Source organism: Euprymna scolopes, chromosome 4, assembly GCF_053919585.1.
Source record: "Euprymna scolopes isolate OS-2025 chromosome 4, ASM5391958v1, whole genome shotgun sequence".
Lineage (NCBI taxonomy): Eukaryota > Metazoa > Mollusca > Cephalopoda > Sepiida > Sepiolidae > Euprymna > Euprymna scolopes.
This window is the reverse complement of record NC_136485.1, coordinates 139428962-139447351: the sequence shown is the minus strand read 5'-3', so window position 1 is coordinate 139447351 and position 18390 is coordinate 139428962. Positions and strand designations below refer to the sequence as shown.

Here is an 18390-nt window from a genome sequence, read left to right as displayed (position 1 = left end):
ACCGGCCTGCAGGAGCTCAGGTTCCTTTACAAACCGAAATGGAACGGTCTATCAAATAGATGGGGTTGGAAGGGTCCTACTAACAACTTTTGTATTTTTTCTTCCTCCTCCCTCGACACAAATGAATTATCGTATCATCATTATTGTTATCTTTTTCGTTTTTACACGGAAATAAAATAAAATAAAATAAAAAATGTTTTAAACAATTGGATTCTAAGTAGGACGTCCCCCCAGTATGAAAGGGTGAATGCGGTATTATGGCGAAAGAAGATACTAGCTAAGAGAAACTTTTATTTTAGTTCTGAAGTGACAAGGATGATCAACGACCCCCCTTTCCCCCCTTTTGAGTTGGCCTTGTGCCTAAGTTTTTTGTTCAGTTGGAACTTACTTTGTAATTTTAGCTTGAATAAAGAATTTAATATCTCAAAGTGTAGTATCTGTTCCGGCAGATGCTGCACTAAAGACCATATGTGGGGGCAGCCCCACATATCAGACCATTGCTCTTGTTGCAATCAGTTTTGGTTAATGTAGGGGAAACCCTTCATACCAATTGTCACTATCCAGTTCCCTCTCGGAGATCTGTTTCCCCCCTTCCCTCACTCTCCATATTAAAAACGGCCTTGTGCCTAATTTGCTCAATCGGGAAGCAAATAAATAAGTACTTAATTTGTCGTGCGAACGGCATCAGCGCCACTGATGTGAACAAACGGTATTCAAAAAACGATAGGACATACCTCAATGGCGTGGACCTCTCCTGCTTGGTTGATGTCCAGTTCAGCCCATCGCTTCTTGGTGTCGATTTCTGGCTGAGATGTCTGCTTTGGTGGTGACAAATGACATGCAACACAGATTTGTATTATACATTAATAAAAAAAAAAAAGGTATTAAATTACAAATGATTTCTTTTATCCTAGCCAAGATTACCTTAACTACTTCTTTGCGTGAGAGGAAGGGGGTGTCCCCCCTCTTCCTTCCTTAACGGAGACACCAAAATATGCAGGCTCATCTCATGCCAGAGAAAGAGAATCCTGTAAAAATGCGATGACAGGCCCCATCACTCAGCAAAAATATCTGTGTTACTACGCTGAGAGTGGCACCTAAACAAATAGTGCCACAAATAAATAATAAAATGATGAAAAACTAATATCTTTAATACAGACATTATCAGATAATCTATATATCTATAAAAGTGAACGTGTCAATGTATCTGTCTGTCTGTGTATCTGTGTGACTGTCTGTGTGTGTACATTTCCCTACGCAAAAACTCTCTCAATTCTAAGTCTACAGATTCAAAATTTGATATACAGGGTACTGAGATTTGGGAAAATCGATGTGATCGGTTTTCGGCCAGAAATTTGGCGATTAAGGGGTCAAAGTTCAATGATTTGACCTTTGAGAACTCTACCAAACTCCTCCAACAATTTTGGGTCTAAACACTTGAAAATTTAGATACAGGTTCCTTGGACATGGATCTAACTTAATAACTTGATTTGAGCCAAAAACAATAAACTTTAAGGGGTTATAATAGGGGTCAAAGTTAAAAAAATTTACCGCTTTTTTATTTTTTAATTTTTGCTCAACAGCCACCTTCAAATACCCGAGCAACGTCGGGCACCCATGCTAGTAACATATAAAATAAAACAAGTGAAAATATAGCAATCTATCTATCTACCTATGCATATACGGCATAATCACATTTGACACACCGGTTCCCGTCAAATCACCAAAAGTTAAGCAACATTGAGCCTGGTCAGTACTAAAATGGGTGACCATTTGGGACTTCCAGATGGTGTATGTGCTCTCCGCTTATCTCGGCATTGTTTCCAGTCGTCCCGGACTTCTCCTTGTCACTGGACTCAAGCAATGCCGATTCAGGAGAGGTGTGGCTGGGAATTGCACAACCCTTACCACACAATTACACACACAGTTGCCTCAACAGGGGGTATCCTTTGTCTTTTGAGACTGAATGGAAGCATCGAGATCTATCCACCTATAATAATATAAACCCGTTCACCATTGTTGCCAGCTAGAGAGCTAACCGTCAACAAGACCAAGTGGTTTTATATTGTTAAGGACCAACAAAATTTAGTGCAGCTGCACTATAATAGTGAAATTCGGAAAATAAAAAAAAATCGATTAAAAAAAACAAAAACAAAACAATGGCATCTCCTGACTTTTTGTGTCAATTTCAACTAAAAGTAATGATATCTACTTAATTCGTATGTCAGAAGTATTTAAATATTACATCATTATTTAAAAATACACAAGCCTTTTGATCTTTATCATTAAAAGCATCACCATATTTCTTTGGGAAGATGTAACATAATAACGTGGGGGTAACCCAGTTATGCTAAAAACAAAGAAAAACGCACAATTTATTTTCCAAAATTGGCAATAATTACACGCTATTTACCTCCCTTTGGAACTCTCTGGTGTTTTCTTTAGCGAAACATTTTACTTTTGCTAATTTTCATTAATAATCCTTTTCTATAATATCGCTTTTCGTAATTTTTGGATATATTGATTACTGTAATATGACTATTAAGTAGAAAACCATTAGTTTTACTTGAAGTTCAATTTAAAAAAATTCAAATTTCGTTATTATAGTGTAGTTGCACTCAAAATTACACTAGTAAGAAGTATAAAGATGAAAATATGTACAGCAGCGGCAGCAACATCTCACAGTTTGAAATTTTGAATACCTTTGGCTTATAAGCTCAGTGCTGACTGGTGCTAGCATTCGATTTTCCTTCGGGCCTGCTCGATGAGGCCATCTCTCAGGCGAGCTGAGCCTGAAACAGAGTTTATGAAAAGGTTAAATGCACAGCAGCTTCCTAATTTCTTGGTCAGCATGCAGTACTGATAATATCTTCATGTGGCTCAAATTAATCCCCAAACTTCTCTCTTGGGGCGCAACGGGATCCACCCGGTTTTGTGTCAAAATTTCAAATTTAAAAAATAAATAATCGTTTACTTTGATTATAAAAAATACAAAAAAAAAAGAAACACTTTTTCTAAACATAGTATACTTTTTATTTGTTTTACATAAGCATTAATATGTCGCTACACATTCATGAGCATGTTTCGCTCAGCCAGTTACAAGTATCTATAGACCTCTTCAGGCGATATTGCTTATACGAACGTTGAGTCAGTAATGAAAATTTTACAGGAGTTTAAAAAAATTTTCATTGCTGACTTGACTTTTGTATAAGCAATATCACCTGAAAAGGTCTCTAGTTACTTGTAACATGCTCATAAATGTGTAGCGGCATATTAATGTTTATATAAAACAAATAAAAAGTATATGTTAGCCTATTTTTGTATTGAGCACTCTTGCATTAACTACGTTAAACATTCATTGGTTGCTTCACGTCTGAAAAGTATCAAGTTGTTGGAATAATAAAGATGATGTATATGTTCTTTTACAGCGTGTCAAATGTCAAATGAGTCAAACTGTACTGATACCGGATTCTATTACACTCTATGTTCCAAAACAGTGACATACGGTAAATACATTTTTTATTTGTTGTTGTTGTTTTTTTTTATTCACTAACTGGTCACTACTTATGAAGGTCCAAAGTCCACTCAAGGATAAAGATTAATATTCAGTTTGTAAGGTGGATGGTGAGACAACACCAGAGAGATTGGTAACAATAGCTGAAACTGGGCAGAAGTTCATCATTTAAGAGGACGTCTTAACTCAAATTTGTTTACACTGGACTTGAAAAAGACCATGTCGTAGTAAGTTGGGAAGCAGACCTGTGATATTGTGTTCAACAGACAAGCAATCCTTGGAAAGAAACTTTGCTCATGGAAGTTCTGTTTAGTTTTAGGTACCAAGCTGAAAAATATTTATAGTGGTTGTAGCTAGACGAGTGCTTGTGAATGTTTTACCGTAGGAAGAGAACCATAGATTGGGGCTTAATCAAGCACCTACTAAGAAACTAACGACAGAGTAGTGAGAGAGACTGGCGACCTCTCTTTTGTGATAAAGAGGCTAAAGGGAAGAAAATAGGACATCTCTCGCTAGATGTCGAAGTCATTTTTGTATTCTGCTAAGGTAAGAAAGGGTGCTATAAACAACATATCCCCAGATGTGGTAGCAGTACTGCTTTTTAGGTCGTATTTAGCTCTGAAAGATTCTTGGTTTTAGATATATTAAAAGTAACCAGCTACCTTTCCCCTCCACCTACACAACATAATCTATCTGCATGTTACTGTGAAGTTGGGGGAGAAAAAAAAAGAAAAAAAGAAAAAAAGAAGGACTATGAATTAAGCAAGATCATTTGTTCTACTTGGCGTTGTCCAGGATCAATAATTGTAAGATTATAATATTATGAATTGCGTTCCAAAAGTATTGCCTCCTAGTTTTTATTCCGCCTGAATGGATCAGAGGGGATTGCAAATTGCATTGTTATGATGACTCAACTTATGCGTTCATGACCTGAAAGTTTCATCTATCTGTTGCAGATATTGACTGTGTGAGACGCTAAGAAAGCAATCTCTGTCATGGACGGGCATCAGAAGCAGAGATGTGTGGTTGAATTCCTGACAAAAGTGTGCTGAGAATATTGGTGACTATGCATGTAGAAAAATAAATCCTGGAGCACAAAAGACCACACGTTTTATTGGTACCACTGCCATCTTTGCAACTCTTCAACTTTTTTAAGTAATAAAAAAAATAGGAGGCTTTACTTTTAGAATGACTCTCATATAACAAAACAGCCTCCGGACGCCCATGCACAGCCATCGTTCATTGCTGGGAAATGTTCATTGTGAATAGTGGTAATTATATAAAAAAAATTAAATTCTGGAGTACAAAATGTCGCTCGTTTTAATAGTACACCTTCCGTTTTCGTAGCTCTTCCACATTTTGAGTTTTTTAAAAAAAAGTAGGAGGCTTTCCTTTTAAAACACCCCTTGTGCTATTGATAACTGTTATATATTAAATCTATTTGGACTATTGTTTCCATCAACAACATTTATATTATCATAAAATGAGGAGAATTGGAAATTAGAACTTGACCGGGACCATTCTTTTCTACTTGGCGTTGTCCGAGATCAATAATTGTAAGATTACAAGAATATATTTGGTAATTGATATATATATTAAATCTTTTTGGACTATTGTTTTTATTAACATATTTTATCATCATATTATTGCGAAAATGGTAAGGGAAGAAATTAGGAATCAACAGGGACCATTCTTTTCTACTTGGCGTTGTCCGAGATCAATAATTGTAAGATTACAAGAATATATTTGGTAATTGATATATATATTAAATCTTTTTGGACTATTGTTTTCATTAACATATTTTATCTTCATATTATTGCAAAAATGGTAAGGGAAGAAATTAGGAATTAACAGGGACCATCTCTACTAGTTGGCGTTGTCTGGGATCAATAGTGTTACCAAAGATAGTTGCGTTGTCTGCATGTTGTTCATCAACTCCTCTTGAAAATAGGCCCTCATAGCCATATATATTCCGGAATTGCACTATTCAATGCACTTGGATAAGTATATTTCATTCTGATCAATGGGAAAGGTGTACAACATTTTTATTGGGTCTATGTCCACGGCTTTTGCATTATTCTAGAAAAATTAGAAAATTTGAGAAATTTAAAAATAAGAATAGATATATTAATGAGAGGCTGAGGGCTAAGAGCAGGAATGCACAGAGGGTGCGCATTAATTCTCAGAAAATGACTATAAATTTACTGAAAAAATTTTTTTTTTTTACATAGGAGTTACAAATTATCAAGGCCTGGAGACCACTCTAGGATAAGGGTTATTGAGTGTACAGTAGTCACTGGGATAATATCGTAGTAATTGTTAGTAGTGGAAATTTGGAAAATGGGATTACTTAAGTGGACGATTCATTAAGAACTTGTTTACGTTGGACTTGAAGACTACCAAATTGTATGCAGATGGAAAACAGGCAAACGGAAGAGAGTTCCACAGGCATACAGTTCTAAGAAAGAAACTTTGTTCATGGAAGCTACGTTTAGGTGTAGGCACATATAAAGAGTGGGGAGAAATTATTGACAGTAGTTTCAGCTAGACAAGTGCTTTTCGTGAAAGTTTGGTGATAATTTCAATTAATTTCGTTTTAGTATTATTTAAATTATTCGGACTAGTATGCCATAAAAGATGTCAATTGTTCCAACATAATCGATTAAGAACATGTATTGTCAGGGTAAACAAATAAAGAGATGTATGAGTAATGTTGAAGTAAATATAGTTTACTTTGATGATTGTATCTTATTTGCCTTTTATTTGCAGTGGTCTCACCAACAGTGACCGAGTCTCCTTGTTACTGCCCTTGTTCAGTTCCACGACTAAATTTAACTGCTGAAGAATTCAAAGAAAGCCTGAAAGAAATTACAATCGACGTAAAAAATACTTCTAAGTATATACGTTCAAAGATCAGCGCTCCTGATGAACGTACTTCATCGAAAGCTATTGGGATGGTGGCTATTGTGTTTATTGTAATTCCTTTTGGCTTATTAATCATAACTGACATCCCCACTCTGGTCTGTCAAATCATGGCAACTTTCAAGCAAATCCGTCAACGCATCAAATGAATACTGCTAGGAAAATAAAAATGTAAACCCACAGTTAAGAAGGTCCAAGTATGGGCGCTTCTGTTTTAGAGGTGGATTATCTAAGGGAGATAGCTCCCATTGACTAAGAAAAACCATATTTTGCAAGTATTGATCTTTCGAATAGCCGACAACGAACAAGTTGTTTTCGATTAGCCAATGACAAATGTTGGTACTGTTGCATAATCTGACCCGAATTCTCGTGAATTCCCGTCAAGCATGGATCGGGCGAGACCGGCAATTATCGGTGTCAGCCGAGCGCCGTAACAGACGCAGACTAATGAAAAAAAAAACAAAAAAAACAAAAACAAAACAAACCGGAAAAAATACAAATGCAAATAATCAAAAATAACAAAAAAAAAAAGAAAGAAAAACTACCTTGAAAAATGAAAATATGTTTATTTCATTTTAGTATTTTATTTATTTATTTACTTTTTTGCAAAATATTTATCAACAGAAAGTTTTTTGTTTTTTTTCCTCCAAGAAAAGATTTTTTAACCGTATAATTGTTAGGTGTAAGTACAAGTTTTTTTGGTACTAGTGCACTTATTGATCCGTGCTGAAATAATAACGTTATTATTTAAAAAGCCGTTCTTAACATGGGGAGGAGAGGGTGTTTTATACCTATTCTGTACTTTAACCTTACAATTGAATAAAAAAAAAACGGGTTTGTATTACTGTACACATAGATTCGAAAAAGTTGTCAAAAAACAAATATATAACAAATAAATGCTATCACAGGCAAGATAAGTTACTTTTCTGCCAAACTGGATATATTTTTTGTGTTTTTATTCAATGTAATATATTTATTCAGCTCGAAAAACATACAGTGTTTACCGATGTATTCGAAAATTCAAGATGGCGTCTCACACCCTCTTTAACACCGTAAGTATGGAAAAAGGTGTTATAAATAAAAAACTAGGCAAAATACTATTAAAAACCCGCCGAATATGTCAACCTATGTCACGGTAACATATATTGAGCGAGTTTTTAACAGTGTTTTATCCGTTTTTTATTTATAACATCTTTTCCCACACTTACCGTGTTAAAGAGAGAATCAGACGCCATCTTGAATGTTCCAATACATCGGTAAACACTGTATGGTTTTCGAGCTGAATAAACATGTTACATTGAATAAAAACACGAAAAATATATCCAGTTTGGTAGAAAAGTAACTTATCTTGCCTTTGATAACATTTATTTGTTATATATTTGTTTTTTGACAACTTTTTCGAATCTATGTGTACAGTAATACAAACCCCAAAAAACATATCATAACATTTTAATTAAACTTGGAAGTACGATTTAAAAAATAGCGCGGATCAGTAAGTGCATTAGCACCGTTTGTGTTCTTTTTTGTAACCGTATTTTTTTTCTTGTTTTTTTTTTAAATTTTTATTTTTATTTTTTCAAGACTTGTTGTTCAGTCAAGTTCTTCTGGTGGCACTGTCCATTTGTAAATCTCCAGGAGAAACCATCTTTTACACACGATTCGTGTTTACAATAGTTGCAATGTTGCAGTTGCACCCCATTCTGAGGGAGGGGGAGGGGGACATTGTCTACATCGATGTTTTCATTTCTTTTTTTTAACATGTATAGATTTATTTTCTTGCCTGTCATTTTTCTGTTTGGCGAGTTTTGAAAATATATTTGTCAGCTTTTTTTTTGGGGGGGGGTTTAGTCGCTTTCTTCCAATTCTCCAATTCGAATGTCGTCTGCTTCCATTTAGATAGCGCTTTTTCTTTGGTTAATCAAACTCCCAAAAATTCAATTAAAAAAAAAAAAAAATAAATAAATAAGTAACTAATCAGAAAATAAAAAGTCACCCCGCCCTCTTAATATCACCTTAAAAATTACTAAAAGCATAATAGAAAAAAAAAAAAATAAATAAAAAAAATAAAAAGTCGAGTTATCATTTCAACATTTGAACAACGCTCGCGACTGACACCGATGATTGCCGGTCTCGCGTGATCAATGCTTGACACGAGAATTCGGGTCAAATTATGCAAGAGTACCCAAATGTTTATCTACTTAAAAATGTTCTTTTATATAAAATTTAAAATAATAATAATAATAAAAAATGAATTTATTTACAAGAAAATATATAAAATTGAAGAACATTAGTTTTTATTATCATTTTTATATGGAAATGTACTTAATTAAAAAAAATTCAATTAAAAAGTTTATATATATATATATATATATATATATATATATATATATATATATATATATATATATATATATAAAGTCTTTTTTAGTAGATAAACATTTGCCATTCACAAATCGAAAACAACTTGTTCATTGTTGGCTATTCGAATAATCAACAATTGCAAAATGTGCTTTTTTTGTTAGTAAATAGGAGTTATCTCCCTTAGATAATCCACTTCTAAAACATAAACACCTTGTGGGTTATAATTAAATGCAAAGTTATGGATATATTATTTGCTTTACTTTTTACACACTTATGTCTTCATTCATTTTTGCTAAGTTTTTGAACAGAAAACAATACATAAAACCAAATACATCAAAATACATACTGTGATGTATTAAAAATAAATCTATCTTGCATGGTTTCTCGATTACCATCGTCAATTCTAAAAATATATATCTTTACATCTTTCACAAACATAATTTTAGGATTAATAACTCAGCAGTCAAGACCGTGGCTACAATATGCAAAACGTATAAAAAAATTAAAAATCTTACTATGAGATATAAAAGTGTTTTTATATATCGTGTAAAATCTATTTTTGTGTTAATAAAATATTATTTACTTTATTTTGAAATTTAAAGACGTGCGATTCAGGAATTCAGCAGAAAGCACATCATAGGATTTCTTTTTTTGCCAGAATGATCGCGGACATTTTGAATTTTCGTTTCTATGAACATTTTATCTGTCATTGTCTTGAGTTTTCAATAAAAATAATCGTTTTGTTTTAAAAATCTTTTATTCTTCAATAAAACCTTTGAAATAGAAAAAGTTACATATATATATATATATATATATATATATATATATATATATATATATATATATATATATTTATTTTATTTATGTAAAGCTGTACAGAAGGTCAGAAAAGCATCGTCTAGCTTTAATTTAAACCTAGGTCACTTCCAGTTTGGCGATGGTCGTAACAGCAAAGACGTCACGTTTTTTCCCGATTCTTTCCCTCCTTCATAGTACGGGTTCGAGCCTGCTTTCCTACTACCACTTTTTTTTTTTATTTTGCTCAACACACACCTCCAAACACCCGGGCAACGCCGGCGCCGGACACCCATGCTAGTATATATATAAATTTAGTTGCCTCTCTCTCTCTCTCTCTCTCTTTCTCTCTCCCTCTCTGTCTCTCTCTCTCTCTCTCTCTCTATATATATATATATATATATATATATATATATTTAATTGTGAATTTAATTGTGACTATCTATCTATATATGTATATTTGTATATATGTATATATAGTAAGTTATAAAATATATATGGCAATTAAGCTACACAGAATATTCCGCATTTCATCCATGCTAGGATTCTTCAGGCGATGAAACGCGGAATATTCTATGTAGTTTAATTGCCATATATATTTTATAACTTACTACCTAGCTCTACCTACGTATTGAGCACTGTTGAAGTAAATACTTAAAGTTTACACATAAAAGTAGACTTTCTTAGATTAATTTATGTGATTAAATGAAGAAGTCATGTATATATATATATATATATATATATATATATATATATATATATATATGACAAAAGTCTATATTCCAAGTTTCATGATGTTAACGATTTACAATTTATTCTTTTAAGTACGTTGACAGTCACAATTCTTAACAGCACCTGTTTCATAGCACAAGATCATTCATTTAATTAATATATCAATCAATGAATCTATTTTGCCCTCAACTCCTCAGAAAAAATAGCACATGGGTTATCAGATATGAGTCAAAAACAGGAGATAACCAGCATTAACCATTTATTTTGTTTTATCTATAATTTCTCTCTCTCCCCCCCCTGTGTGTGTGTGTGTGTGTGTACTTATATATATATATATATATATATATATATATATATATATATATATTAAGGGGATTAGAACAACAGTCTGAAGAGCAGAGTTTATTTTAATGTATTAATAAATTCATTAATACAATTAAAATAAAAGAAAACATTGCTCGTTGTAATGTAGATATATAATAAGCTCGATAGGCACACACACACACACACACACACACACACACACACACACACACACACATATATATATATATATATATATATATATATTATGGAAAGATAAGTATATTGGTATTTCTACAGGTATGTCTGCTTTTAAATATTTTTCAAAAACATCACTGAAAAAAATATTTGGCCAACTCTAATCTGGGTAAGCTGCTGACAATCTTTTCTCTACAAATCAGACATTATTTCTTCAAGAACGCTATATAAGGTGAACCATCGTGGGGGGGGGGGTTAGATATCTCAGCCCTCAAAACTACCAGAGTCTAAGCTATTATTGAAGTGGTTTGTTTTCTGTTGGAAGAGGTATGGTCTTGTGCAGTTCTGTGAGGTTCACCCTCCGAGATTTTACCTTCTTATGTCACATCTTCTCGCTGTGAGAAGGAGATAAATACCCTATAAGGGGAGCCTGGCACAACTTGGTGTTGTTTATGCCATTCAAAGACACAATCAGTCTTGTAGTGGATTTCTGACGGTCTGTTATGATTCTGTTCAGTTGTAGGGGATCCACCTTCCCAGACTTTACCTTCTCTCTTTAAGGAGTGAGTTTGTTACAAATGTCCTGAGACGATCCTAGTGAGGAATAGCTGAATGTAGGGCTGCTCAGGAATTTTTTGTATACAAGAAAATACGTCTCCTAGTGTGTCGGCTTTTAAAAAGCTGACCTGAGATTGTGTCAGAGGAGGTAAATAAAGATAGAAAGTGAATAGTAGTTCTTAAAAAGCCAATATGAATCCATGTCAAATGTCAAATTTCAAATGCTACTATCGATTCTGTATAAACAATTGCAATCCAAGGGAAATAACTTTTCTTCGCATTTTATGTCCTATAGCTGACGATCCCTTTGGTTCTCTGCAGAAGAGACATTGCTAGTCTTCGTCTACTTAACCTTTTACATTCCATGCATTCTATTGCAAATGGTAAATTTCTTTGATGGATTGTTTGATTTATTTGAACCACCATTCTCAACTTGGTTGCTATTTTCACACGTTTTCAGTCGATTAAACCTCCAGTCTTCTTCTTTTTAAACTTATAAATTTTTACGTTTCTTATTTTTTGAGATGAGGATTTATAATTTTGTATTATATGCAAACCTAGTATAGAATTGAATACTGTATGTACAACATGGAAGCCATTAATCATAAATAATAGTAAAACTCACCATTATATATAGGTACGAAAGACATTCCAAACGTTTTTTCCAAGAGTTTTTTTTTTTATTAATATTGAATGGATCAGAGGGTGTTGCAAATTGTATTGTTATGGTGACTGAACTTATGCATTAATGACCTGGAAGTTTCCTGGTTCTGTTGCAGGCATCTATGGTGTGAGACTCTAAGAAAGCAACTCCTGCACGGATGTGCGTCAAAAGGAGTAATGCGTCATTGAATTCCTAAACAAAAGTGCATTGAAATGAAATTGAAAACCAGATTCTGAAGCCCAAACGGCCACTCATTTAAATGATATATCTCCCGTCTTTGTAGCCCTTTCAAATTTTTGAGTTAAAAAATTAGAAGGCTTTACTTTTGGAATGATCCTCGTCTGTCTCTGTCTTTCTCTCTCTCTCTCTCTCTCTCTCTCTCTCTCTCTATATATATATATATATATATATATATATATATATATATATATATATATATATATTGTAGGCAATATTCTCTTTCGGAAAATAATGACATGTGCCTTGGTGTTTCAGCAGATTGTCTTTGGGTATCTTTGTGTATGACTGAAGCTCTATTCAGGAATGGCAGTCTCTGCCACATGGACACAGGAAGGAGGATGGTGTGCTGGGGTTTGTGGCTTTAATATATATATATATATATATATATATATATATATATATATATATTGAGATCTCCCCCCCCCCTTTTTTCAGCGTTTTCTTCTAATATTATCTTTCCAAATCATAATAACCACTTATGTTCAAGTCTCACGAAGTTGCTGGATCGTGAATACGATCCGGTAGCAGAAAGGTGTAACTAAAACAGATAAAAACGTAATAATATATATATATATATATATATATATATATATATATATATATATATATATATATATATATATATGTATATATATATATATATATATATTTGCTCTGCAATAGTATTCAGCACCTTATTCAGGTTTTTACTAATTACCAGCTTTTCTCTCTCTCTCTCTCTCTCTCTCTCTCTCTCTCTCTCTCTCTCTCTATATATATATATATATATATATATATATATAATATGTGTATTTAGGCAGCATATTTTAATTTAAGCAAACATTTTAAAAATAAGAGAAAGCTTTACTTTAATTATTCCTTTTTTATTTTTGCAATTTAAATTCATATATATATATATATATATATATATATATATATATATATATATATATATATATAATAAAAATTGCATTATATAATTTTTATTAAATTTTTATTAAAATGTTTGCTTAAATTAAAATATTCTGCCTAAATACACACGCACACAATATATATATATATTGAAGCGATTAATGAGAATTCGTAAGTATTACAACAAAAATTGCGTTTGATTATTATTGAGTTTTAGGCAATCTAATAATCTATAAAAGTGAACGTGTGTGTGTGTGTGTGTGTCTGTATACATTTCCCTACGCAATAACTCTGTCAATTTTTAATCGACAGACTCGAAATTTGATATACAGGGTACTGAGATTTGGGAAAATCGATGTGATTGGTTTTTGGCCAGAAATTTGGCGATTAAGGGGCCAAAGTTGAACGATATGACTTTTGAGAACTCTACCAAACTCCTCCGACAATTTTGGGCCCACGCACTTGAAATTTTAAATATAGGTTCCTTGGACATGGATCTAACTTAATAACTTGATTTGAGCCCAAAACAATAGATTTTAAGGAGTCATAATAGGGGTCAAAGTTAAAAAAATTGACCTCTGTGGTCTCTTCCAAATTACTCAGACAATTTCTGGTCTAAATATTTGAAATTTTACATAAAGGGTATACAGAGATAAGGCAAGCTTTTTCATCAGTTTGGGTCGAAAATTTTTAGTTACCAATATATAAATGTATGCATGTATGCCTGTTTGCATGTCTGCCTTAAACTTTCAATAGAGGCGACGGATTTTACCAAGATCAGTACTGTTTTAAAGTTCGACCTTTCATACGACAAATATCGAAAAATTGGCTAAAAACATTAATATCTTCCCTTCAACAGGGGGGGGGGGTCACTTTTTTCGCCGATATTTTTTAAAGTTATCCTCTCCTTTAGATTGTCTAGCCTTAATTTAAAAAAATGTCGCTTCCGGTTTGGCGGTGGTCGTAACAGCATAAACGTTAGGTTTTACCCTGTTCTTTTCCTCATTTGCGGTACGGGTTCGAGCCTGCCTTCCTACTACCACTATTTATTATTTTTTGCTCAACCTACACATCCAAACACCCGGGCAACGCCGGGCTGAAATGCTAGTCATGAAGAAAGTTCTTTTCGTCTAAGGGACATAACTGTACTTCTACTAAAAACATTCGCATAAATATAAGAAAAAATGTAAAAAAAAAAAATAGACAATAAAATTATCTATTCTAAACAAACAATGTTGTTTTTTCAACTACTTTATTTACTGTAATAAAAATAAAAAGTAAATATAAAAGAATAATTTTATTGTCATTGATTTTTTTTCTTACATTTACTCGAATGTAAAAGTAGTTACGTTTCATTATTGCTGAGTTATCTTCCTTGTGTTTTTTTTTGATTATTTTTCAAATTCGATTTTCTTAGTTTAAAATAGAACTACTTGAAACAGTTCAGGTTTTTTTATATTTTTTATTTTTATTTGAATATTATATTTTTGTTCCGCCACGGATACGTACATCATACAGATTTTTCTTTATTTTGTTATTTTAATATAGCGGTATAGGACAAGAAACGGATCTTTAACTCTCATAAGATAGTCAAGTCACTTAGAAATGATTACTAATCCAAAAATCCAAATAACTAATCAATATCTCAAAAATTCAAAAACATAATTTATTTTGTGTTCCACATATCAATATTAGCTGTCAAGACTAGTTTTGTAAACTTTATCTGCGCAAGTTTAATTTCTTTACTCTAATGTATCTCTCTTTCTTGAAGGTAAAAAAAAAAAAAATTATTTAGGAAAATGTAATTAAGAATAATCTCCCCTCTGCTGTAGATGGCGATTGTTTGCTATGAATCGAGAATAGCGTTAGACATTGTTATTGATGACTTGCTTTAAATTTAACATTTTAGGAGCAAAGTGTGTTTATTTGTTCATTTACTAACCTTTATTTTTTTCTATTGTCGGTCAGTGAAGGAAGGAATCATTTTGACTCGGACAATTAAAAAAATCTTTTTGTCCCAATCTAGAGTCTTAAAAACAGGCGAATACAAAAAAACAAAAAACAAAAAAAACAAAAACAAAACAAAACAAAACAAAAAATAAAACAAAACAAAACAAAAATAAAACAACAAAAAATAAAAAAATACAAAAACAAAACAAACAAACAAACAATAACAGCAAGCTCTTACAGTTCAGGCTAGGATAAAGATGTCGGTTCTGCAGAGAAAAAATCTTTTTGAATAAATAAACTTTTAAAATTTTGGTGTTTCTTCGTTATTAGAGCAAACTTAGAAATGGAAAATCGAAATATTGAATTTCAAGTAAAACCAATGCTATCTACTTAATTGTCATGTTGCAGTAATGAACATATCCAAAAAATTACGAAAAACGATCAGGTAAGAAATTAATTATTAATAAAAACAGTTTACAAAGACAGTTAACAAAAATTGAGTTTTGCTAAATTGGCTCAAGATTTTAAAAGTTTCAGAAAATAATTACCTTCCATTTTACGATTAAAACTCTCCTTTTTTTGGCAAAACTCAGTTTTCGCTAATTGTTTTCCAAAACTGTTTTCATTAATAATTAATTTGCTATCTTATTGTTTTTCATAATTTTTGAATATCTTCATTACTGCGACATGACAATCAAGTATATTTCATTAGTTTTACTTGGAATTCAATATTTTGATTTTCGAATTTCTCTTTAATAAGCACCTACATTTTTATCGGATTCAAAATGACTTTTGGAGAAGTGTTAGCCATCCCTCATAGTAAAAATCGACTTGTACCCGAATAAAAGTAATCTATAATTCTAATTAAAAAAACAAAATCCACACTAAATCATAACTATTCTAATGAAATTAAACTTTAATCTTAATGATATTTTAGCATTTACTAATTAATAAATGAATGTTCAAAGTATTTATTTCATTAAAAACAAAAAATTTTTTTTTTCTTTATCATGCCTTTTGAATACCTTCCTGCCCCATTCAGTTCAATGACAAAATACATCTTATCATGCCCATAACCCAAACAGTTGTAGAGAGAAGGTCTCTGAATTCACGACGAAGATAAGAGCGTGGGTTGAAACTCCCTTCTTTACCAATAAAAACAAACAAACAAAAAATATCAGCAAATAGCAACGATTCGGAAACAATTACAAACATTTAAAATAATAATTTTTATTAACCAGAAAAGGATAATTTTGTGTGCAATATATATGTCACAGTCCTTCTTGAATGCGCACTGTCTCCCCATATGGGTGAGGTCCTGGATATGACCTTAAACTATATCCGATGGTGAGGCCCCAGCTTGCAGGCTTTAATTGCCATTGCTCCCAGGTACACTTTGACCTGGAGTGGTAGTATCTGTTAGGGTCCCAAAAAAACAACTATATTTTATTAAAAAAAATTTCTTCAAAATAACTGAATTTGGCATCAAACAACCTGAAAAGCATTGATATGCTATAAAACAAAAAACAACCAACCAACCATATGGGTGAAATTAAAAAAGATTGGGTTCCATTAATAATGTGGTGAGATGTGTATTTTTTATAAGACAAGAGTTCAGAAACATCATTCAAGTGGAAAAAGAATGTTGCATAATTATAAATGTGTTGCTGGAAGGTTTTAGTGACTGAAGAAATCCTCCGAGACCGAGGAAGTCATTAATGTCAGCGTAATTTTACGAAGAAAACTTTACAAATGCGAAATACTATGGAGAAAAAGTTTGTGAGAATGGAATATTCACCCATTGTTGCTTGCGTAAGCTTTCTTAGTAAGGGATAGAGTATTTCGTCTATTTTCATTTTTTTTTTTATATAACACTTTTACTTGTGGCGCTTCTTTGTGTCAGTAGTTGAGATCCACATATTGATAATTTCGAGCAGCGGTTGTTTAGTTTGCGAAAAGCTGACTGGAGCTCATGGAATCGTTGCTGGGACTTGGCGCGGTTTAACGTCCTTCAGATGGAGTTAAACGTGAGCGACATCACGGGCCACTTGATGGTGAATTGCGGAAACACTGTCTAGACTGTTTTAATTTTGGCGTGTTGAACCTGTTATATTGAGTTTCGTGTTTACGGTCTTCATACGTGAAGAGGTAAAAATAAAGTCCCATGGATTTGATGATGCATTACAGCCACGTTTCTTGCACAATACAGGATTGCGTAGGCGCTTGATGACAAAATCAAATAGTTCCTGAAATGAATAGATTCCGACTGCATAGATTCTTCTGTTTATGTGACGAACGACTTGATTTAGCTAGTCATGGTCTTTCTTTATAAACATAACACTTTGAAGAAGTGAAAAAAAAAAAAAAAACAAAAAAAAAAGTTTTTTGTTATGGATGTTTTCTATATTTTCCCTTTCCTTCTTCTGAAATGAATGAAATGTGAGACAGTGTCTGATTCTAAAACGAATACTACCCATACAAGAAAATTCACCGTCTTTTATCCCCCCCCCACCCACTCGCTGAAGCTTACATGTATGCAAATGAGTACAGGCCTCACTTTTGGTCCAGCCGTACATGCGCAGTGCCATTTCTGTATCAGTTGCAATGGCGTTCATCTTATCATGCAGTGTTTACACACCCTTCTCATCTCTGATCATATGTGCAAAATCACGCTGATAATCTTCAGTATGTGCTTTGTCACACCGGCGGTTCTGAGATTTCTCTATTTAGTGTTGTGTGTTAGCTAGGCAGTGCGATACACTCAGTATTATCTGAAGTTTCATTATCGGCTTCATTATAGCATTTATCTCCAGTCTCATGTCTTTCACATGACATGGGACACTATCAACATTAAGGGCTTGTGAGCTGATCACCGTTATTTCTTGGAACTTGGACATGCATCAATGAGGCAGAGTGACTGGCTTGTATTGTTTCTGTGCAGAGGCTAGTGACGTAGATATTCCTTATCCTAATCTCATATCTGTGGATTCAATAATGATGTATTGTACTTAGGCATGACATTGTACCAATAAACTGCTTCCTAAACAAAACACAACTTTGTAACTGAAATCTATTTAATACTGTGATGGCATTGTTCTGTGCAGCCATTGCCTACTGGCATGTAAGCACATCAAAACCACACTCCCCAGCTAATGGAAAACACTGTGAATTCCACATTAGTGAATGCAGTGCTATTACCAGTAAGCAGTTCCTGCTGTGGGCCACGCTCAAAGAATATTGATCTGGGATACTAAATGATATT

General features: G+C 32.9%; 1 protein-coding gene across 1 annotated transcript in view; it reads left to right on the top strand.

Annotated features, from left to right (window-relative positions):
- Positions 1–6977, top strand: part of LOC145272994 (uncharacterized) — a 31636-nt gene extending 24659 nt beyond the window's left edge. The window contains exons 4-5 of the mRNA XM_080127057.1: positions 3429–3506; positions 6284–6977. Of these exons, the coding sequence (XP_079983183.1) occupies positions 3429–3506; positions 6284–6585 (380 nt within the window). The 3' untranslated portion in view covers positions 6586–6977. The remainder of the gene's footprint in view (positions 1–3428; positions 3507–6283) is intronic.
- The last annotated feature ends 11413 nt before the right edge of the window (positions 6978–18390 follow it).